This window comes from Polypterus senegalus, chromosome 12, assembly GCF_016835505.1.
Source record: "Polypterus senegalus isolate Bchr_013 chromosome 12, ASM1683550v1, whole genome shotgun sequence".
Taxonomy (NCBI): Eukaryota; Metazoa; Chordata; class Cladistia; order Polypteriformes; family Polypteridae; genus Polypterus; species Polypterus senegalus.
The window spans coordinates 47,192,526-47,216,439 of record NC_053165.1 but is presented as its reverse complement, the minus strand read 5'-3'; the positions used below and the strand labels follow the sequence as shown (position 1 = coordinate 47,216,439).

General features: G+C 36.0%; 1 protein-coding gene and 1 long non-coding RNA gene across 6 annotated transcripts in view; one reads left to right on the top strand and one right to left on the bottom strand.

Annotated features, from left to right (window-relative positions):
- The window catches only part of LOC120540377, a 196,207-nt gene that overhangs the window by 111,377 nt on the left and 60,916 nt on the right, over positions 1 to 23,914 (top strand). The window lies entirely within an intron of this gene.
- The window catches only part of plxnb1b (plexin b1b), a 308,635-nt gene continuing 287,551 nt past the window's right edge, over positions 2,831 to 23,914 (bottom strand). For all 5 annotated transcript variants that reach the window (XM_039771079.1, XM_039771083.1, XM_039771080.1 and 2 more), the window contains 13 exons: positions 22,688 to 22,866; positions 19,412 to 19,478; positions 18,596 to 18,742; positions 16,203 to 16,365; positions 13,629 to 13,732; positions 13,288 to 13,372; positions 10,632 to 10,798; positions 9,334 to 9,494; positions 9,058 to 9,205; positions 7,431 to 7,495; positions 4,577 to 4,652; positions 4,403 to 4,477; positions 2,831 to 3,742 (listed from right to left, as the gene is read on the bottom strand). In XM_039771079.1, the coding sequence (XP_039627013.1) occupies positions 3,638 to 3,742; positions 4,403 to 4,477; positions 4,577 to 4,652; positions 7,431 to 7,495; positions 9,058 to 9,205; positions 9,334 to 9,494; positions 10,632 to 10,798; positions 13,288 to 13,372; positions 13,629 to 13,732; positions 16,203 to 16,365; positions 18,596 to 18,742; positions 19,412 to 19,478; positions 22,688 to 22,866 (1,542 nt within the window). In that variant the 3' untranslated portion in view covers positions 2,831 to 3,637. The remainder of the gene's footprint in view (positions 3,743 to 4,402; positions 4,478 to 4,576; positions 4,653 to 7,430; positions 7,496 to 9,057; positions 9,206 to 9,333; positions 9,495 to 10,631; positions 10,799 to 13,287; positions 13,373 to 13,628; positions 13,733 to 16,202; positions 16,366 to 18,595; positions 18,743 to 19,411; positions 19,479 to 22,687; positions 22,867 to 23,914) is intronic.

Here is a 23,914-nt window from a genome sequence, read left to right as displayed (position 1 = left end):
TACATTTAAAATCCGCGATAGAGTGAAACTGCGAAAGTCGAAGCGCGATATAGCGAGGGATTACTGTATCTTTAATAAAAGGTTGAGATACACACATTTAACAAAAAAATCATAGTTATATTTCACATTCACTATGTGTTCATATTTAGTAAAAGTATTTTATGTCTAATTTGTTACGGTTATATTGACTGAAAATAGTTTACAAGCTTTGACTAAATGAGACAATGCAAATGGCATTTTGTTGTAGAATTCACCCCTTCCTTCCTCCCAGCGCCCCTCCTTTGTGCACCTGTCCAAAAATGGAACCAAATACAACAACTGTAACAGTAGTTATCTTTTTAATATGTCTCTTCTTTACCTAACAGATGCATTAACTTGTTATTTACAAAGAAATATTAACAGTCGTGGTAAATCTTGCTATGAACAGAAACATAACAAAACAAAACGCCTCCCTCAGAAGTCCACTGCAGAATTTGCTAGACAGTAGTTTTTTTTTTTTTTTTGCATATAATCAAACAATTCTGATCCCACTTGTGTTTTTTTTTTTCCATTGCAAATTGTAAACGTCCCCACCAGGCAAATTCATAATGTTTTGGCAACAACAACAACAAAAAAAAAGAGTACCTGTTTCTTTTTGCAAAAACAGTAATGTGTAATAATCTTATCTCTTCATCAGAACTGTATGAAAGAATCTTGTTGTCACGTTGATATAAAAGACAAAATCCAAAACTGGAAATAAGCCATGCATGAATAGATTCTGAGAGCAGGCCACTTTTGGCTCCTTGAGAAGCATTTACTTTATAGCATCAACTCTCATAAAGATATCAGCATTTCACATTAATATTTGATACTAATTATTATGAGAATGAAGGTCTGCCATACACTGGGAGACACTTAGAAAATTAAGTGCTTCCACTACAGCAGAGAATGGCGTGTTTTCTCATTAGAGACGGAATTTTCCTTAACACAGAAGGATTCTCTTTTCTAGCTGCGTCTTCGTTTGGTTGGTCACACACTTCTACTGTAAGAAATCAGTAAGATTATCAAGAGGAATGTCTGCAGGAAAACTTTGTGTTATTTTTCTTCAAACAGAGTCTCTGTCTTATGAAATCATTTATAAAAACTGACCATTTTTTAGGTGTCTAAAAAATGCCCTGACTGGAAAAATGTTTCTGTAAATAAATATGCAAATGCAGACAGATGTTGAATGTTTGTATTCTACCTTATTTCTACTTATCCTTTTGTAATTATATTTATGAATATTTTGACACCACATTGTATTTGTTACAATGGCACGAAAGATATTCTGATTCTGACAGACATACATCTACGATAGTTTTGTATCTGAATTAGTGATGGGTCGTTCTTGAACGATTCGTTCATTTTGAACGAATCTTTAATGTGACTCGGGAAGAACGAGTCGTCTCGTGGGAGTGATTCGTTTAGTCGCGCATGCGCATTTGCGCAACTTCCTATAGTTTCTGTATTGGAATTGATTCACCTGTTTCAAGTCTTCGGGTTTTTCGAGTCGTTCGTTCATCACGTGACAGCCCCATAAGCTTAACCTAGTATGCAGTCTGAGCCGGAAACAGAATTGATTAGTTCATCTCGAGTCTTGGTTTGAGTCGTTCGTTCATCACGTGACAGCCCCATAAGCTTAACCTATGCAGTCTGAGCCGGAAACAGAATTGAACGAAATGACTCGAAAATGATTCGTTCATTTTGCTGAATGAGACTCAAAGATCCGAGTCAGTAAAATGATCCGAACTTCCCATCACTAATCTGAATTACTGATATATTTTTTTAATTCCTAGATATAACTGTAAGACTTTACTGTAACATAAACATGTATGGAAAGCTTCTAACAAGATGGGTGCTGCAACCTTTAAAACAAAATGTGTCTTCTATCCAGCAGCTTACTGTTTGCACGCAGAATGGTTTCAAAATAGGACACTTCTTTATATATGCTGGAAAAAACAGACAACACAGAAGCAATGCTTCAAATAATATACCCCAAAAATATTTGGTAAAAAAATAATTAAAAAAGTGCAATTTAGTTACCCAAACAAATTTCTAGGATGGGTTAAATAAAAGGTCAGACACAAAAAACTAAGTAAGTCTGTCCAAAGAATGAAGTTAAAACCTGAGAAAATAAAATAAAATGAACGTTAATGCAACTGTCACACAAATGTGGACAATTATCTTTTACTTTTAGGTTGGGGTTTAAGGGTATTTTCACTGGAGGTTTCCAATGAACAATATAATACAGATTAACTGAAAATTTATCTTCATTGATAAAAAACTACAAAAAAGTCTTGACATGGGATGCAATAAAAGGGAAAAAAATCCATAGCAAAGCGGCAACATAAAACACAGGCACACACAACAGAAAAGACAAGTAACATCCTGCCATGCATTAAAAGAAAGCTAATTTTTGATCAGGTTTCCTGTGTTATCTAGTAGATTAAATTATGTTGCATCTAGATGTCTGTTTTAGGTAGGTCACTTGCTTTATGAAAAAATTAATTAATTAAAATAAATATACAGGTGCAGGCCAGAAAAGACAGCGTGCAATCTTGTTTTTCACAATCTCTTTACTTCTTAAACAAACAGCAGCTTCATGAACAATGCAAAGGCTTGAGAACTGGAGAAGCAAACTATTGAAAGAAGCAGCACAAACAAGAACCTGGTAGAACTTGGACCCTTTGCAGAGTATGGAAACTCTTAGTTATTCCCACTCTCTCTCTCTCTCTCATTCTTGCTATGTCAGTCATTTGAAGAATGGAGCCGCTGCTAGCCCAGCTGTGGCATGTTATCTTAGGACAGGGGGAAAAAAAAAAAAATTGGGGGCTAGTGCAGAATTAAACATGTAGAGAAACTTTGAAAGATATCTGTAATGAAAAGGTTAAACTGTTACAGTCTAGCAGAACTCTTACAAGAATAAACATTTCTTTACACAGTCCTTTTCCTGGTCATTAGTTAAAACAATATATTCTCTTTCTACCTGACCTTAGGCTAACCTTCTAATTAAATAACATTTTTACAAATTGAATTCTCTAAACAGTGCATTTAAACAATCCTCCCTCATCACAAGCTACTCATTGTACCTTTTTAAGTTATCCAATTCCAGCATTGTGGGCTTGGACTTGTGCAACAAGTGTGATCCAATATGTCGACTCTGCCTCTTTTATAAAATCAAAACCACTTCCTTTTCATTTTGAGAGACAGTTTACATTCGTGTCTCTATTCTACTGCTATGCCTTTTTAAAAGGCCAGGATGTAAATTCAGGTTTTAATACAATTTATGCGCTCTCTCTCTCTCTCTTTTGTTTGTTAAAGCAGTCTCCTCCGTTTCCCAAACATACAAACAAAAATCTTTACATGGCAGCAAAGTGATACTGGTAACTTCCTCCATGACATTTAGTTCTTTTTGTATAACAGAGAACACAAGCAATAACTTCCTTGGAACGTTGTATAATCCTTAACTAGGATACTCTGTTATGTTGGTTTTCCAAAACTGTATCCTTGAAACTTTCTTCAAAGTTGAAGGTGTAACAGAAAACTTGTTCCACGTAACAAAAGTAACACTCTGTTGGCACTGCTTCTTTCTAATGAAACTGTCCAATAATATTTCCTGTCACAAGTCAGTGACCTTGTTCTCGACTGCTGCAGCGATTTGCTGAAGGCGATATCCAAGTTGCATCTTCTGAGCAGTTGGATCCTCCTCTAATGCTGTAATAATCTGAAAAAACAAAAGCTTCTGTATTAGCGTTCGAAACTCATCTGGGAGGCCTTGGAGACCTTTATGTTTGACTCCTGTGGCCTCTGTCGGACTGAAACTCTTACATTTTAAACTAATTGCAGTACACTTTAACATAAATAAACAATAACATATTTAATGATTGAACATTCAAACATACAGTACTTTGTACGTGAACAGTATTTTTTATTCTGAAACTGTGATGTTTACAGAGTTTTCATGTTTGTACAAGTAACTTTGGTACTCATCTTTGCTACACTTGCAGTACTGCACCACATGGTTTGCTGAAACTGCGGTTAACTCTCTGCAGTCTCAGTGGTCAGCTTCTCACCAAGTAAGCCTACTAAATAATGAGGTATACCGGACACAGAGTCAAATCCCAGCCACTTTCCTGCTGAAGATATACAGGGATGGAAATACATTGAACTATCAATTGAAATAAATTAAAGGAGCAAAATAGATTTGCCTTTTCTGTGCAAAATGGGTTTTGAAATAACTAGGACTTTGACAATATTGGAATCGTTTTTCCTTAACTCTTTTATCTGAATTCCAGAACTAGATAAAGTTATTTATAGTAGGTGGTGAACAGATTATCAACAGTTCATGCATCAAACAAACAACTAAAGTTTAAAAGAAACATACCTGGTCATAATACTTGTTAATGTACTTGTAAAGCTCATGAAGAGCAACCAAGTAATTCAGTTCACCAGAGTAGTTCTAGAAAAACAAAAAAAAAAAGAAATGCATTTTTCCTGGTTTAAGATCACGTGGCAGTCCTGCATTAAAAGTTGCATTAATTCAGTTATTATTTATTACCCTGGACAGTTCAGCTAGAGCAGAGTTCATCTCCTGGTCACTGGCAGAGATGGTTTGTCTTATATCAGCATAGTACCTGTTAAGGAAATAATCATGTTAGAAGAAACTTACATCTGTATGCACTTAAGATATGCAACACTTAAAACAAAAATGTTAGAAAGTAAAATGAGAAATAACAGCTCAAGAACAAAAAAATGAACAATGGAACAGATAAAATGGTTCTTTATTAAAATGTATCTTTTCATTTAGAAGGTAATAAATAACGTTGAGCTTTCACAATGACCTAGTCTGAGTGATCGCAACAGAATATTTACCAGTACTCAACTGGAGAAGCAGCAGTTCTACTTCAAGATCTTTTAAGATTGTTGGGCTCTGCACCCAATCACGGAGAGTCAGCCCTGCCATTTACTCAATAATCTTACTTCGCCTAGTACCAGTCAATCTTTTTGGTTAAGTGGAAAGATCTGTCCAATGACCTACAGTTGCTCTCATTTCATCACCACAGTGCTGTAAAATGTCTGTAAATCCAGCATATCAAGTTGTTGCTACACTCCTCAATTGTGAGCAAGATCCAGAAGTACATAACCTCCTCCCTGTCTGTCTTCGGGAAGCAAGCCTCTCTTTTCCAGAAGAGGAGAATGATCTCAGATTTAGGGGTACCACTTCCCACGATGGGCTGGCGCCCCGCCCCGCCAGGGGATTGTTTCCTGCCTTGCGCCCTATGTTGGCTGGGACTGACTCCAGCAGACCCTCGTGACCCTGTAGTTAGGATATAGCAGGATGGATGATGGATGGATGGACTTCCCACCCTAGCTCCATCACTCTCTACTGGATGATGCTCGTGTTAGTGCTGGAGTTCTGTTTGATGATGCAAATAGGACATCTGCAAAAAGCAGATACTCAACCCTTTGACTTCCAAAATAAATATTCTCCATGCCTCTTATGTCACCTCAAATATCTGTGCCGGGGAAAAAAAGTTGTCAGTTTTCCATTACTAGAAAATAACCTGCATCGTCCATATAATGTCCCACAGCTGACAATGTGCATCAGAGCAAAAACAAAACCATGAGATTGAAGGAACTGCCTGCAAAGCTTACAGACAGAATTGTGTTGGGGTGCAGAGTGGGGGAAGTCAACAAAAATGTATGCAGTACTGAAGAGCCCAGTGACCTCCATCATTTTTGAACTATTCTAGTTTAGAACAAACACGACTCTTCCTAGTTCTGGCCAACCAGCTAAACTGAGGAACCATGGAAGAAGGGCAAGAGAGTTTGCCAAAAACCCAATGGTCATTCAGTCTGAGTTTCTGTGTGGAGATGGAGGAAACATCTAGAAGATTAATCACCACTGCAATACTTCAGTTATCTAAGCTGAATGGCAGAATGGCCAAACTACACTTGAAAGCTTGCCTGGGGTTTGCAAAGAAGCACCTAAAGGACTTTCCATCTATAAGAAACAAAGTTTTCTGGTCTTATGAAACTAAGATTGAACCGTCTGGCTTTAAGTCTAAGCATCATGTCTGACAAAAACCAGGCAGCACTCATCACCTGGGCAATACAACTTCAAGATAAGCATGACGGTGGGAGTATCATGGTGTGGGGATGTTTTACAGCAGCAGGGACTGGGAAAATAGTTAGGGCTGAAGGAAAGCTGAATGGAGCAATGTACCAAGGTAGCCTTAATGAAAATCTGCTCTAAGACGCTCTGGACTGGGCCAAAGGTTTACTGTCCAACAGGAAAATGACCCTAAGCACAAAGACAAAAGTACAGGAGGAGCTTAGGAACAGCTCTGGTAATGTTCTTGAGTGGCCATAGCCAGAGGCCAGACCTCAAGCCTGTCGAACTGCTCTTGAGAGACATGAAAATAAGCTGTCCACTGACTCTCTCGATCTAACCTGACCGAGCATGAGAGACACTCAGAGAAGAAAGAAGGAAATCTGCAAATTCAGGTGTGCTGTTGCATTATACCCAAGACGACTCCAGGCTGAAATCACTGCCATAGCGGCTTCAACAAAGTGTTTAGTAAAGGGTTGTGTCAGTGTGATAATTTCTTACTGAATTTTTTGCCACTGAGTGTTACTTGATGATTGAAAAAATGAACTGAAACAGATTTAACGCAAGGCAAAAAAGGGAAAAGTGAAAGGGGCTTAATATTTTTCTGAAGGTACTTGTATGTATAATTTGCAATTTAAAATATTTTCAGCTAAAAATTTATGAAACATCCTGAATGCAAAAAAATTACGTGGAAAAAAAATGTAGTGCCCAGATGAATTCAGTATTGCTTTACTATCTCAGAGTGCATGAAGTATCTGTTGTAACCAGTATCTTCTTTCATAGCAATTATTTGCTGTAATAGTCAAAAAAATAAACATATTAAGATCATATTCTGAGGCTATGCTGCTGAACACTTTTTCATCCTAAACATAAAACGTACTCTAGGCAATGCACTGACTTGGCATGCCTCTTGACTGCCATCTAGCAGAACAAGTTTTAAAAATACAGGTACCTATCATTGATGGGAGTTTTTAAAAGGTTTGTTTACTTTCCTGCACTTAAGGTTTGCTTATACTTTACAAAGTCTAAATAAACACCACCAAAAGTATCGTTAATGTAAAATATATCTTAGTTTCATCAAATACAAAGCATGAAATATTTAAACAGTTAAACAAACAGTAATTTAAAAACAACTTTCCACATGTGCCAAAAATTCAGTTTCTGTTTAGGCCTTGAGGCACTTTTCAGATATTCAGAAACAGATAGCTTTCTCCCTCCCATCAACAGAAATTAATCAGGCATACATTTAAGTATTAACCGAAAGCCATACTGCTGCTCAAGAAATTAAAGAAACATTTACCTTTCCACCATTTGCTTGTATCGAGGGATGTCTCTGGCATATAACAATTTATTAATTGGAGAGTCCTACAAGAAATAAAAACCGATGATTGAGTTGGAAAGTGTCTTAAGAAATAAAGCACTGGCCTCAAGTCAAGACAGGCCTCGTCTTTGATCATCCGAGAAAAGTGCCACAATCTACATGTCTTGATTTCTACATAAATCAAAAATGTATATACGCAAAAATGGATACCTTTATATAGTATCTCTCACGTCTTTACAAGACAACCCCAATATTCATCATTAAATAAATTGCAGGTGAATTTATTAAATATCATGTAGCCCACAAAACATACCAATACACATACACTTGATAAAGTGAGCAGGTCCCACATGAGAAGTTGGGCATTAAAATAAAATAAGTGGGAGCTCAGGGTGTAGTGTGTAGATAGGTACAGATTTGGCTAAAACCCATGAAGCAGAGGGTTGTTCCTCGTGGACCCTCATCAGAATTGGGTGAAATTAGGAGTAACTCAGAGGCCAGTGGTGAAGCCCCTGCTATATCTCTCTCTCTATTTATTATATATATATATATATATATATATATATATACACATATACACTATATATATATATATATATATATATACACACTATATATATATATACATATATATATATATATATATATATATATACACACTATATATATATATATATATATATATATATATATATATACACTATATTATACATATACACATATATACATATATATACACACATACATATACACTATATTATACATATACACATATATACATACAAATTACTTCTCATATATATATATATATATATATATATATAGTATATGTATATATATATATATATATATATATATATATACATATATATATATATACATATACATATACACTATATATATACACATATATATATATATATACACACATATATATACATATATATACACACATATATATATATATATATATATATATATATATATAAACAAACAAATGATCTCAATAGCATACAGGCTTGGACAGATTGGTGGCAGACAAAAGTAAGAATGTTACATTTGAATACATAACGGGATGTCTGAAATCTTTAAATTTAAGATAGGAATACTAATGGAGTTCCCTCAATGCATGCTAAGAATAAAGCATTGGGTTCAATATTTCAAAATATTTTCTCAGTCAGTCATTTTAATTCTATACATTACATTGTAAGATCATTATCATTTCAAATTACTTCTCATTGTGTTTTCCCTTAAAATTTTCAGATTTGTAAAAATCAAGTTGGCAGATGACTTGCTCAGGGTTGCATGGTGGGCCAGTTAAGAGATAATACTTACTTTTTTTTACTTTAAAATTGAGTTCTTTAGGAACAAGGTCATAACTTCTACTTAAAATTGTCACAGATCTGCTTTGAACACATTATTATTTAACAATTACATCTCTCCTGAACATCAAGCACAACCTATGATCAAAAGCAGTCAAATATCTTTGCACTAAATTAGTATCAAGGTTTTAATGAAAATGAACAAGAAATGAAAAAACACTGAGGAAAAACATACATAGAAAATAAAAAAATTTAAAAGTATGTTGTCATCTTTTAGCACATACCCGTCCCAGTTTATGCTCTGCAATTGTACAGGAATCCATAAACGTCTGTGCAATGACTGACAACACAGCATCCACATTATCTGAAGCCTGGACATCAAAGATAAATTGTGGGTTTTTGATGATATTGATCCAGAAACGTAAGGGTAAACTGTAAAAGTAAAAATGTGGAATACGGAATTTGGTTGTGCCCCATATACTGTATAAAGTCACATCTGAAAATATGAAACATCATAAAAAGTTGACTTCTTAATTATGAAGAACATATAATAAGTATACCTGTTTGTTTTCCAAATATGTATGGTTTCAGAGTCAGAAATCCCATGGTTCACAGCTTGATCATCAAGGAGGTCAAAGAAGTATTTCACTGCAAGAGGGACTGGACGACTTGTGCTTAGAATAACCTGAAACAGGTCATCTACAAACTTCTGGAGAGTTCCCTATTATCAGAAAGAAGATGATTTGGATATGGCCCATAAGAAACCTGACAACGAATCAAGGATGTTTTAACATGTTTCATAATGGCAAACATCCTCTTTGACACTGACAGTGCATGTTAATCCTATACAGGTGGGTCTGAGGTCGGGGCAATCTTATGTTTTACGGCAATTCTGCAAACATGAACAAGCAAAATTGCAATTTTTTTCTTTTCAACTGAATTTTAAATTAATTTTCTATTAGCGACTTCTGTTTATTTTATAGATGAAAGGAATTAATTTTGATGTGGATGAATATCTAGCAGCTTTCATTAATGCTGATGTATAGTACATTGTAGTACACAGTATTTTTTGTCAACATTTTAAATCATTTAATTTTATTTATGTGTCTTACCAAATGAAAAAGGTGTGTATGCATTTACACAAGAAACTATTTCAAAGGTAACCAGTTAGCTGGCTGCTTGAGGTGTGGTAGAATCCACCACTTCAAATTCCCATTGTCCCAAGCACACTTCCCAGCCACGCAATCTCAGGAAGTATAGATGATGAGAGTGGGACATCCTGAGCGATATTAAGCAGAGGCAGCACCTGTCTCAAAATTGTCGGTTGCTGGTAATTTAGTACCATTATTACGCCTTCTGTGATGTACTGTGTCATTATGAAAACTATAGAATGTTTAAGTTCAAAACACTGTATATACTGGAGGTTCAAACTCAAATTTCATTATTTGTGTATTATTATTTAAAGTTCAGTAACATTGCTTCACTGTCTTTTTTAATAAATTTGTAACTTTTTTCTGAAAAATAGGCAACAATGCATTATGCATTGTTTCAGATTTCCCATTAATGGACATTTTTCAGTACAAGTTCAGACTTACATACAAAATCAGGTTAAGAGCGTCCACAGAAATGAAACTCATTTGTAACCCAAAGTCTCTCAAGATCAATAATAATGTTATGAAAGCCGTCTGTACATTATGCTACAAGTGCCTTTTAATTGAATGGCTTAAACACTGTTCTGCATTAATCTATCAACTTCATTCTCCAATATTGCATAATAATCCTTTAAAGTGCAAAATGTGAACTTATTAGCATACAAATTCCCCCAAGGGGAAAAAAGGAGAGGTATATAAATAAGAACCTTCATAGACAGAAGACGTGTCAAATAAATTTCAGGGATGGCTTTAGCTCTTTCTCTTTCCCGCAGACTTCCACGACGGTGTTTGGGCAGTTCTGGCTCCTCACTAGCCTTAACAAGGTGCCAAAGTTTAATGCCACCTTCGTCAGCGTCTTCTAACATGGGAGTTTCTGAAAGGAAGAACAATTTAAATTGTACAGCTCCTATAAAACACCATTAGATTTTATGTGTTTTAATGCAGGAATTTTATAATCCCTGAATTAAACAGAAAAAAAAAGAAGAATTTACTCTAGAAGAAGAAATCATTCAAGTTTCCAGAGGGGGTATTTGAAATATCTGATTGGTGTCATGCTACATGGTCTATTATGGATACATTATAGAATACTCCATTAAATAAGTTGGTTAAAAAAAAAAAACACCAAACTTTGGATTGGTGAAATGCAGAGTCAAGGAAATGCAAAGCCTGAGCACGTGTTTTGTTTGTGATTTGAAAAGCACAATAACAATGACTGAGAATGCAGCTGCTAGAATCCTAACTAGGAAAAGAAAATCCGAGCACATTTCTCCAGTTTTGATATCGCTACACTGGTTACCTGTGTCATTCAGGATTGACTTTAAAATTCTGCTTATGGTTTATAAAACCTTAAATAATCTCTCCCCATCTTATATATCGGAATGTCTGACACCTTATATTCCAAATCATAACCTCGGATCCTCAAATGAGTATCTCCTTAGAATTCCAAGAACAAAACTTAAAGGTGGTGAGGCGGCCTTCTGCTGTTATGCACCTAAAATCTGGAATAGCCTGCCAGTGGGAATTTGCCGGGCTGATACTGTGGAGCACTTTAAAAAACTGCTGAAAACACATTATTTTAACATGGCTTCCTCATAACTTCATTGTAATCAAAATCCTGATACTCAGTATATCCAACTCATTATAATAACTATTCATATTCATGGTGGCTCTAAAATCTGTACTAACCCCTACTCTCTCTTCTGTTTCCTTTTCCGGTATCCTTTTGGTGGTGGCGCATCTACTCAAAGCACTGTGATGTTCCAACAATGATGGATAGATTAAAAGCCAGAAGTCTGTATGACCATCAACATCAAGTGACTCCATGAGAACCCTAACTACAAAGAGGACTGTTTCATTTATGTTATGTAGAATGCCCAGAGGGGACTGGACGGTCCCATGGCCTGGAATCCCTGCAGATTTTATTTTTTTTCTCCAGCCGTCTGGAGTTTTAGTTTTTTTTCTTTTTTGTCCACCCTGGCCATCGGACCTTACTCCTTTTCTATGTTAACTAATGTTGTCTTATTTTAATTTCTTATTTTGTCTTTTATTTTTCTTTTCTTCATTATGTAAAGCACTTTGAGATACTTTTTGTATGAAAATGTGCTATATAAATAGTTGTTGTTGTTGAGAACTACGCATTCACATTTTTACAATTACAGTGGAACCTCAAGATACGAGTTTAATTCGTTCCAGCACTGAGTTTGTATAGCGAATTTCTCATATCTAGAACAAACTTCCCCATTGAAAATAATGGAAATCTAGTTAATCCGTTCCGCACCCCCAAAAATATCAACATAAAAATCAATTTTCCTAACAAATAACACTGATAAATAATATATACAAGTGGAACCTCGGTTTGCAAGTAACTTGGTTTATGAGTGTTTTGCAAGACGAGCTAAATTTTTTAATTAATTTTGACTTGATAAAACGAGCGATGTCTTGCAATACGAGTAGTATGGATATACTTTGTCTGCTGAGCATCATGTGATCATAACTGAGCTGATGGTTCTTCTCTCTCGTGCGCGTCTTTCTCTCCTTATCTCTCTCGCTCGCGCCTCTCCCTCTCTCTCTCCTTATCTCTCTCGCTCGCGCCTCTCTCTCTCCTCTTGAGGGCAATCGTCTCCTATTCTCCGTCTGCATGTCCGCGATATTTTTGGATATGCTTATACGGCGAACTGCTACAGCGAAACAATGAAATCACAAGCGCACAAATGCGTAGATCCTCACGCTACGGGAGAACAAGGAACACTGAGTGAGCTGACGGGCTGGCAGCGTCAGCTTGGGTGAATCCCTGAGTCGAGGCGGATCGGGAAACGTGTCACGCATACCCACAGCCTGGCTGGTGGCTCTTTACGCGAGGCAATGCTCGTATTTAGATCCAATTTTTTCGCTCATACTTTCCTCTTATCTTGAATTTCTCGTATAAAGAGGTGATCGTATCTCGAGGTTCCACTGTATATTTACTTTTAAACAGTAGCAAGATGAACAGCTCGGAAATACAAAGAACCTTGAGAAAATAACAGAATAATAATGTAATCTCAACAGGGCCCTTTAGAAAATAACAGAACAACGTTATCTTCATTTGACCATCTAACAAAGTTCTCCTTTGAAGCTGCCAGTGCTCCATCTATCCACCTATGAACTGAAAAATGTGTGGCCTGCAATAAATAATCTATCACTGACAGACACTAAATGTAAACAAAGAGAAATTGTTTATCCCCCCGTAATAATATATCATTGTCTACACTAAGATGTACAATACAGTGTATTACAAAAGCTGATATGCTCTTATCTGAATTAGCCTTCACATATTGTGCATTTCTTTATGTTATCTGTGCAAGAAAACAAAATCAAGTTTCTTACTTTCTCCAGCCATGTAATCATGGTTTTCATGATGTATATGCTTGCTGTTTCGTGGGACAAGAGCCACTGTGGCACCATCAGGTACCTAGGGATGAAATATAATAATTATGTTATGAGAAAAAAATACTTGATTTTACAGCTAGACAGAGATAAAAATAATAAAAAATAAAAGATTGCCTCTTAGTTACACACAAAAAAATGAAACATACTGGATAAGAAAAATAGGTTCTTTGTTACCTGCTGGGTACATATCAATATACAGTACTAAAATTAATATAAAGGATAAGAAGAGGAGGAACACGGCCAAAACTGTGTTCCCCAGAATAATATTTTTGACTCACCTTATAATGCTGCAGAGTATTTAGTCGCTTCCAGTTCCCCTGGACAACAGATGTTAAGTCTTCATCTGACAGGATAAGATGGCCTGCCACACCAGACCTCCATTCTGAAATAAAGATTGTCAGAAGAATTCTTAATTACATTATTTCAGTAGGTATGCAGCTTTTTCACATTCCACTGAACAAGCAAATGGTATGAACAAGACCATCCTACACTACTGAAATTAAGTTTACAGTGAAATGTGGCCAAGTATGGCTTTATGTAATAAAGTACTGAGTTGAAAAATGACTTTTATTCCTAACTTCTATATTATTGATATACAGCAAATATAACTGTAAATGATCTTCAAAGACTTTTTGCTACTGATTTTGTTTATTTTTGTTGGGTAACAATATTACAGATATTGTAATAGTCTAGAAATTACCACATTATTTATCTGTACAACAAACCAAACATGATGGGATTTCTGAAGGACAAGCGTCTGCAGAAGGTATTCTGTGTTGATGACATGTTGTTTTCGGTGTCTATGCAGACACATCACTTCATTAATATACTGCATGTAATGGATTAGTTTTATACAATTTCTGGATGTAAGACCATCCCGGTCAAGAGCTAATTATTGCCCAGTAAAATTTCTGAATTAACATTTGCATTAGTTGATTCATTGTAGGAAGTAGGATGGATTTCCTATATTGTTTATTTAGACTATTAAAGAGTCCTAACTGAAAAAAAATGCTGCTTTAGGTAGGAGGAGGTCATGCTTTAATTTTTCATTTTCCTATATGACGTCAAATATTCAGATTTGGGATTCAGGAATCAAATCATATATGCCAGAATGGTTTGCCATATCTTACACCTCTTTCTGTTTAGATGCTACTGTCTGTTGCCTCTTTATTTTATCCATGAACTGATGGAAACAGTAAAAGTCTTATAGTTCAGAGCTCATTAAGAGAAACATAGCAGTGTAGATGATATCTTGAGCAAAAAGTATTACGCCAAACTTGTTTCACCAAATTATCCAGTATTTAACATTTGCCTAATGTACATATCTAGATCTTTAGAACAACTCTGCCCTAAGCACAATTCTCTGCAAAGAAACTTTTATATAATATGCAAACAAGAAGCTCAGACTGAAACAACGTAACTCACTCCCTACCCCTTCTCTCTTCTCCACTGCAGGGATGATGTAGTGGAGCATCTTTACTAATAAAGGAATTCAATCTACTGTGTATTGCTGTATTAAGGCCCTGTGATTGTAGCTTTCTTTAAGTTTCTTCTTTATCTGGCCACCTTTTCTGGTTACATCTGTACTGCCACACAGGCAAAACTGTTAAACCCAAACAGTAAGCAATAAGGAAAGATTAGGAGACAAACATACTAAAAATAAGCATCAGTCAAAACCAGGAAGACTAAAGACAGACAATCAAATGCAAACATTAGGCAGAAATCAGTCATAATTCAGAGGAAAAAAGTCAGAAAGCAAGAATTCTATAAGAGCTTTTAAGAAGGCTTTAGGGTTTATTTAACAATCTTAGAAAGTGCAGGTAATTAAACGCCAGCTTTCATATCTTCGCAATAATGACGCAAACTTTTGCACCCTCTGAAGCCACACACCTAGCAATGTGTTGGGATGATGGTATTGTAAAAATGGCAGCACCCATGAAAAACAAGATAGTGTCAAATGTACATACATTTTATTTTTAACATGGTTCAAAATGGTATTTTAACACTGGCATTAAATTGTAGGTGGCAAAAACCTTCAGAACAACTTCCACAAGTCAGCACAAAAATGTACTTAAGGAGAAATACATTTTCAAAGTATGTTGAATCATAACAGTAACCTTATATAGCTGAATGGGTTATTTATAACACACTTCTGGGCATACCACAGATCCTAAACTTCTAGCAGCGCTTTTCAGAATAGTACCTGCCAGAATATGTTTGCTCAATGACAAATCAAGTATGACAATTGCACCTTGGGTGTAAGCCATAACTGGCGTGGACATTGAATCTGACTCTTGGTCTTTTCATTACCATAAAAGAGATATAGTGTCCCTTTTGCAAAATGCATTATCTGGTTAGAAGGAGAAGTTGTTTGTTAAATGCAGGGTGGGCATAGTATAGAGGATTCCAGTTAAGCCTTCATACAATGGACTGCCAAATTAACCCCTTATGTTCATTTTCTTTACACGATTACATGGCTTATGAAGTGCATATGCTTGTCATTCTGATAAACCAGCTATACAGGGAGACCATACATTTGCTGATGTAGCTTGAACTTCCAAGGTCATGGAAAATCCTTTAACCTCCATTTAATCAGCCTGTTCATTATCCTTCCTGCAAACCAGATTGTATTTTCATATCTCTACCTTCTCTCTGCTCTAATTCCATGCGGGTGCAGATAAATGTGAACTTGGAAGAATTCATCAGCAGGGGAGCTTTGCTACAAAAGCAAAACTAGATTACCAATTCGTGCATGGCCACTATTTTTTTTATTGTTTTTTAATGAGCAAGATGGTATAAAGTCTTCTCCCTTTGTGAAGTTTTGACATTCTCATTCACCAATCGATACGTACCAAGATCTAAGGAATCTGTGTGAGGTCGGTGGGAGTAAGATGTCCCTTTGTAAACCTGGTCCAGGATCTTCTCCTTAACCTGTGTGATTGTGTCACAGTCCAGTGCTTTTGTTTGCATGGGTTGACTGTCATTCCCTGCTCCTTGCATGAGAACATTAAGAGTCTGTAAAAGACAAATGGCATTTTAGAACACACTAGAGTTGTTAAAACTATTACAATGTTGAATGTAACATTTTAGAAATTGTTACAATACTCATTTCTCATTGTACTGATTCTACATTGCGAATCCTCTTCTGGTTTGTTCTGGCTTTTGACAATTGAGCCTAGTAGGCTACCAATGGGCAAGGCTAGAGTTGTAGCCATATTTTCCCCCACTGACAGGCGTTAAAAAAAGTTGGCACTTTCAGCATCATTGGAGCCTTCATCAGCATACTTAACTGACAAACAGGGCAAACCACCAATTTAGCCAAACAGTTGAAAGACTGACACAAGTCAATAATAATAAGAAAAAGGACATTCATCAGTGTAAGTCTGTAACGTCTCTGTGTACGCCTCCAGCAACTGTCTTTGTTTGTCTGTCTTACTAGTGTTCTTAAGTTTTTAGACGTGCAGGATTTTGTAAGTGTTTTTAGTTTATTGTTGTGTATTCTTCTCTATATCTGGAGGACTTGTAGAATAAGATTTTCATTGTACTGAGTACATATGAAAATAGAGTTGAAGTTGAACCGTTGTGTTTGAAGTAGGAATGGGACGTTTTTTTTTTCCTCCATAAGTTAAAGTGTCTTTTGTACTCAAACATCTAACGTGTGAAGACAGGGGTCTGCAATTATTTTTTTACCTAGGATTCAGTTTTAGTCTGTGCAGTGCATTCTGGGGCAAGACTATTTAGCACTGGGTCTCCAATGATTTTTAAACTCTTGGCACTAAGTGTGCTGCAGTAGCACGTTACTTCCATTTATTTATGCATAGCCTTTAAGTGAGCTAGTGGTCTGTTTATGTGTTACTTTTCTGAACAATTTTATTACCTTTGTTTCATTAATTTAGGGGTTTATTTACTTTTTACTTGACTGTTTATTTAATATTTGTTGTAATATTTGTATGTATACTGTTTGCAAATGACTGCACTGCTTATTCAAGTAGCATTATATATATATATATTTCACTGTACCACCTAACAGTATTTTTTTCATCAATGTGACCAGATTTAAATTTGTTTACTTTTTTTATTATTTACAGAACTGTTACCTTTCACAAAAGAGTGCATGACTTATAAAGTATTTGCATTTGATAACTAAAATTTTTATTATTTGTTTTCATCAAAGTAAAGATTTTAATGAATACAGATTCATATTCAGATTTTATTTACATATTTATAAAATAATTGTTTAACCCAGTTACATTACATACTGTATTGGGCATCAAACACGGTAATGAATTTCAATACTCTCCTTAGTATTGTATTAAAGTTTGAAATTTTGGCACTGCGACAACCCTAGAACACACCAGAGTCAAATGAATGCAAGTTACAGATTTGTACCGAATACTGTTTCTTCTTAGTATTTTAAGAACATTAAACTCTAGTGACGATAAACAATGCATATCATGTAATATCTAGTATAAAGGTGTTAAACATAAACAGTCCTCAAGAATAAAACCAAAACTCTAAATAACTGTAAACAGGAATGAAAACTTTATTTTGCAGAGTAGCACACAGCAATTTGCACTAACCACCCTAGGATATTAATACTGGAGATATTCGTCACATTTGCATATGACTATTAAATCAAACAGTCTAAAACAATTTTAAAATACTGTATACAAAAATGTATCGTTTTAACTTTATGAAATGATCAAATAGCAATTTTAAACCTCTTATGGAGTGGTGGCTCTGAGGCTAGGGATCTACACTGGCAATCAGAAGGTTGCCGGTTCAAAACCTGTAAAATGCCATAAGGGTCTCTGCTCTGTTGGGCCCTTGAGCAAGGCCCTTAACCTGCAATTGCTCTGTCCTGGGTATGACGTTGATCTGCATCTGTCCCTGCATGTAGGCCCTCCAACCTGGAGGAAAAAACTTGGGGGTTGGAGGCAGAATTGGCACTCCAGCCACCATAAAAAAAACCTCACACTGTTCCACTCCATCTGAACTAGTGTGGTGCTGAGGTATCACCCATTGCATGGCTGTACTCTGGTCCTAATCTGGATCCTGAATTGGTTTGTCGTGTGGTGGGTGCGGCATTGCACTGTATCAGTGCGTGCTCCTAACCTTGTATTTAATAGTTTCATAATATATTTTCAAAGCAGAAAAAAATGTGTGCAGGAGTACCCTTAAAATTGTAATTATAGCCTTTTTCAGACAACTGTTAGTTTCTTCAGGTCTTCTATAAACCTCTTACCAGCGTGCGGTATTCCACATCCTCCCGGAGTAGACGATTATCATTTAAGGTGTACTTGGCTTTACCAGTGACGGCATCAACAGGCCCTTTGTCAACTTGGTGCTTTATTGCTCGGAAAAGCATGTATAGAGACTCTCCGGCAAAATCCTGTAACAGAAAAAAAAAAAAACAAAAATGTGATGACGAAGCTGTCAAAGTGTTTTCAATATTTCCAAGTGAAATTCTCCATTAACATAAAGGTTTATCCCACTAAACACTGGTCCAGAAATGGCTGCCATAAGAAGATAATACAGTAATGTCAACATGAACTAGATGTACCCAGAATAGTTTGCCTATTTTTTCCTTCATCTGTTAAAATACTGGCCTTTACTCTTGTGTCTGGGGTTGTTCTGTGGACATTACACGCTTAAATTACTTGAACCCAAATCGCAATCAATGGCAGTCACATGAGTTATCACATTTGTGGTTTGGGGAAGCTCACTAATAGGTTTTGGAAATTTGGGGGGTAAATGTGTAACCGCAAGTTTCAGGGCACTGGTGGAGTCTGACAAATTCTAAAAGGAAATTATAGTTAAGACAGTTAACACATAAATGGCAAACAGTTTATGAAAACTAATTCTACAGAGAAGGAGAAACACAAAACTAAAAATTATAAATACACTGTTTTGATTAGTAATCTGTGTGTTTTTTTTTAAACAAAATAGAATCAACTTAAAATCGTCTTCTGACACCTTTTGCAATTCTTAGAGAAGTTTTCAGCCAGTGGTATTAAACAAGAAAGGTACTACTTAATATATATAATGCAGGTTTACTCACCCGGAGGAAGGCATAAAGACAAATTGACATCCAGTTGGTTAATAGTTTTTCTACAACAGTTTCAGTCCTGTAAGCCAGTTTAAAAAAACAAAAAGTTTACTCTCCCATTCTGTTGCTGTAGACTCAAATGATCATATTTAGCAAAAGAACTGTGCATGTTTAGTATGATGTGACACTCTGAATAATAACTGAACAAATCCTATAAATATGGCACAGCTTAATGATGCAAAAACAATCTCAGAGGCACTATATAATACATTAGCTGTCCCCCGTGGCACTGCCCACATAGTAATGAAACAGGGCAAACTTTTAAAGTCAATAAAAAAAAAAAAAAAATCCGCTCTAATGTCAAACATTGGCACTGTATCTGATTGTGTTCAGCTCTGATGGGAGAGCGTGGGGAGAAAAGCATGCGGCCAGGATATCTCTGGCAATCAGCAGCTATCCTCTAAAACACATACATGTAGCTCTGACCTCTCTCTCTCAAAAACGTCAAAAGTTACTCCTTAACAATCTGTAGGTGTCTGTTGAATAAACAGGCATCACGAGCTAAGTGGAGGCAAGATACACTCCAACACGTGGGGAGAGGTAGAGTGACTCGAACGGAGGCTGCCGTGTGAGTGAGGAGGACCCCCGGGCCCACAGCCTCTCTCTCTCTCAGACTCGTAATTAAATGAGTACTGCAATCAAACTATGATACTTAACAGTATTTTGCAACTTCTCTCATCATGTTAAGTAGTTCTCGCGTGAAAAGCACACTGACATATATACATACAAACAGACGTTGGATTTTTTTGATAGATAGATAGATAGATAGATAGATAGATAAAGCTTTTCTTCTGGGTTTGTCTGAGTATATTCTGTTTTTAATAGGGCAAGGCATACCAAGTTTTTCAACATGACAGATCATTATAGGAGCCAGACATGAGCACAACAATGATAGCGACAAAAGTATACAACAAGCAGAAACTAACGTTAAAAAAAAAAAAAAGGTCAACACTGTTTCCTGTTGCACAGAATTTCACTTTTAGCATAGGCTGTATGTCTCTATAGAAAACATGGCGGCTTTTATTTTGGCATTATTAAGATGTTTCTTCCACCCTCACTTTGAATTTAGAAACCACTCAGATTTCTCTTTAAGATACATTTCTGCCTGGAACACACTTTTGGCACACAGAAACAAAACCGTTGCAGACAAATAAAACTGTTTTAATTTCTAAACTAATAAATAAGTTACTTTATTTTAAACAGTGTCTATAAAAGCGATCTTCTAAGAACTGTGTAGAGAGGATAAACAAACAGAAGTTAAAATAAAAAGAAGAAAAGGAAGTCGGTAGGCATGGGATAAAATGGCTTTGTTGTCCTGAGATAAGCAAGAGGCTGCAAAATAAAGGCTGAGAGTGGAACACAAAGATAAGTTAAAAATAGGGCAATTTAGCTCCTGAAACTGATTAACATGTTTAAACTCAGAACTTTTTAAATCAATGTCAAATTAGACAAGAAACGAATGCAGAAATGCAATTCTGAGACATTAACCAGGATGAAATCAGCTTCTCAAAGTTTTAAACACATTGTGAGATGCAAATTAGTATACTTGCTACAACAGTAAGCACTGCAGTTACCCAAGTCAAGATGATATAAACGCTTATACAAGTAGAGCACATTCAAAAAAAATTCTTATTAGAGCTTGCTTCTTCTTTTATTTTTTATCTGCCATTTTGGAAGGTAGCAAATTAAAAATACTGTGATGCTAACTAGCTGGTCTTCCACTTTTCTCTGAAGGCTTTTCCCCTTGCTGTTTGAGTTTCTAGCTTCTTAGCTCCTATTTGAACAGAGTTAACTCTGATTGTTCTACAAAACCTAAGAGAGTGCTGAATTTACTTCAGTGCTTAATCATCAGTCTTTTTCTAGTCGTCTGCGCTGGCATTTCATTATTTTGCCGTGTGCGTGTGTGTGTGTATGTGTTTGGCCTATTCAGAGGTTCATTCCTCCTCACAAAATTGTGCACAAATTCAGGTTTATTGCAACTTTGCTTGCTTCTTTCTATGAACTGTCTAGTACTCATCTATAGGTCCTTTACCTCTGTGTGAAAAAAGGACCACTGTATCAAATGCTGTCAACTTTTGAAGACATTTTAGAAGATTCCTAGAGCTTGACCTTTCCCAAGAGAGACAGGAAAGCTACCAGTTGCTTCCATCATCTTTGGCATTACTTTTGTGTGGGCTTGGCACATATGCACATTTCTCTTGAATTACTTAGTTGAAAAGGTACAGCAATCAAGTTCTGAGTCATTTCATTACATGGCATGCGCCTCGTCTAGACTGAACAAGATATTGCATCTTTTATGGCATTCCTTTTTATCAATTATATATATATATATATATATATATATATATATATACACACACACACACACTCACAGATATGTAATATAAAATATAATTATGTTTATCATTACAAATTTAGAAAATGAATAGTAAAGTGGCAAAAACACAATATTTTGGGAATCTAGATGAAACCTTAACCGATGTAAACAAAATTCCGAGTTACTAAGGCAAAAACAATAACTGCAGAACAAGGAAGTGTTCAAGTTTTGCATACAGGACCTGCAATTTACAGTTTTACAGTAAATACAGCACAGTAGGTCATCAAAATTATAAACAGTGGGAATTGAATCTATATGAGCAAAATATTAATGGCTTTAATAGGGGAAGTTTCAATAATATCAGCATTGTAAAGGTCAGACTGAAAAAGGTAAACTATTTAAAATTTGGTAATATTCATGTGATATGAAAACAAAAATACAAAGAAGGATTCAGAAAACAAAGCATTCTAAAACAGAATTAAAACAAAGAAAAGGAGCAAAGTATAAAATGTAAGTGGCGGTTTAGAGTTAATTAGTAAGACCTCTAAAAGAAGCAGTAATAGGAAATAGTGAAATGGAAAATTGCACACTCAGGCACCCACCAAAGCTGACAAAACACTGGAAGGGACCGTAGTAGAATTAATACACATACATCCATCCATGAAGAACTCCCTTTTGATCCCTGGGCCTACCTATAATAAAATATCTGGAAAATACACAATAACCTGAAACAACTGGTGGTGCATAAGCTAATACACATCCCAGCTGCACCATCATACCTCGAATATTCAATACTCGAATACTCGATATCTCATTCTCAATGAATAGCAAAATTTAATAGCCTGTTTTAAATCTTTTTTAAGTTAAGTCTAACATGTTACTCATATTATTGCTTTAAAACTTAAATGTACCTCCTTAGCATCAGTTTAGGATTCTTTGCAACATACTGCTCCACTAAGTCATTAAGCAAAGTTTTCAGGATGTCTGTGAAGTATTCCAGCTTGCCATGGAGAGAGACGGTCAGCAAGGAAGCCACATAGGCCCGATCTCGAGGGGAAAAGGTGCGCTGACACTCCAGTGTGTGGATAAACTAAAGAAAAATACCACAAACAGATTATTCATTTGATTTGAAATTTTTGAAATCCGAGTAGACCCATGGAATAGTACATGACATCAACATGTACAGCACAATTTACTTTGACTTTCAAAAAGCATTTGATACATTTCCACATTGTTGATTACTTTTAAAGCTAGACATCAATGACATTCCAGATAACATACGAAACTGGATTTTAAGTTGGTAAACAGACAGGAGACAAACAGTACAGATAAGTGGTGAAGGCTCCACAGTGGTTGAGGTCACCATTGGAGTAAGTCAGAAATCTGTTCCTAGACCTTTTACTGGTTTTAACTTATATTAATGACAAATATTATGACATAATTAGTAAACCTGTGAAATATGCAGACAACATCAAACTTGGAGGGATACAAATACTAAGAAGGCTGAAAAAGACATAGACAATATTCGAAGTGTGCAAACAAGTGGCAATTTTACAGTGCATCCGGAAAGTATTCACAGCGCATCACTTTTTCCACATTTTGTTACGTTACAGCCTTATTCCAAAATGGATTAAATTCATTTTTTTTCCCTCAGAATTCTACACACAACACCCCATAATGACAACATGAAAAAAGTTTACTTAGTTTTTGCAAATTTATTAAAAATAAAAAAACTGAGAAATCACACGTACATAAGTATTCACAGCCTTTGCTCAATACTTTGTCGATGCACCTTTGGCAGCAATTACAGCCTCAAGTCTTTTTGAATATGATGCCACAAGCTTGGCACACCTATCCTTGGCCAGTTTCGCCCATTCCTCTTTGCAGCACCTCTCAAGCTCCATCAGGTTGGATGGGAAGCGTCAGTGCACAGCCATTTTAAGATCTCTCCAGAGATGTTCAATCGGATTCAAGTCTGAGCTCTGGCTGGGCCACTCAAGGACATTCACAGAGTTGTCCTGAAGCCACTCCTTTGATATCTTGGCTGTGTGCTTAGGGTCGTTGTCCTGCTGAAAGATGAACCGTCGCACCAGTCTGAGGTCAAGAGCGCTCTGGAGCAGGTTTTCATCCAGGATGTC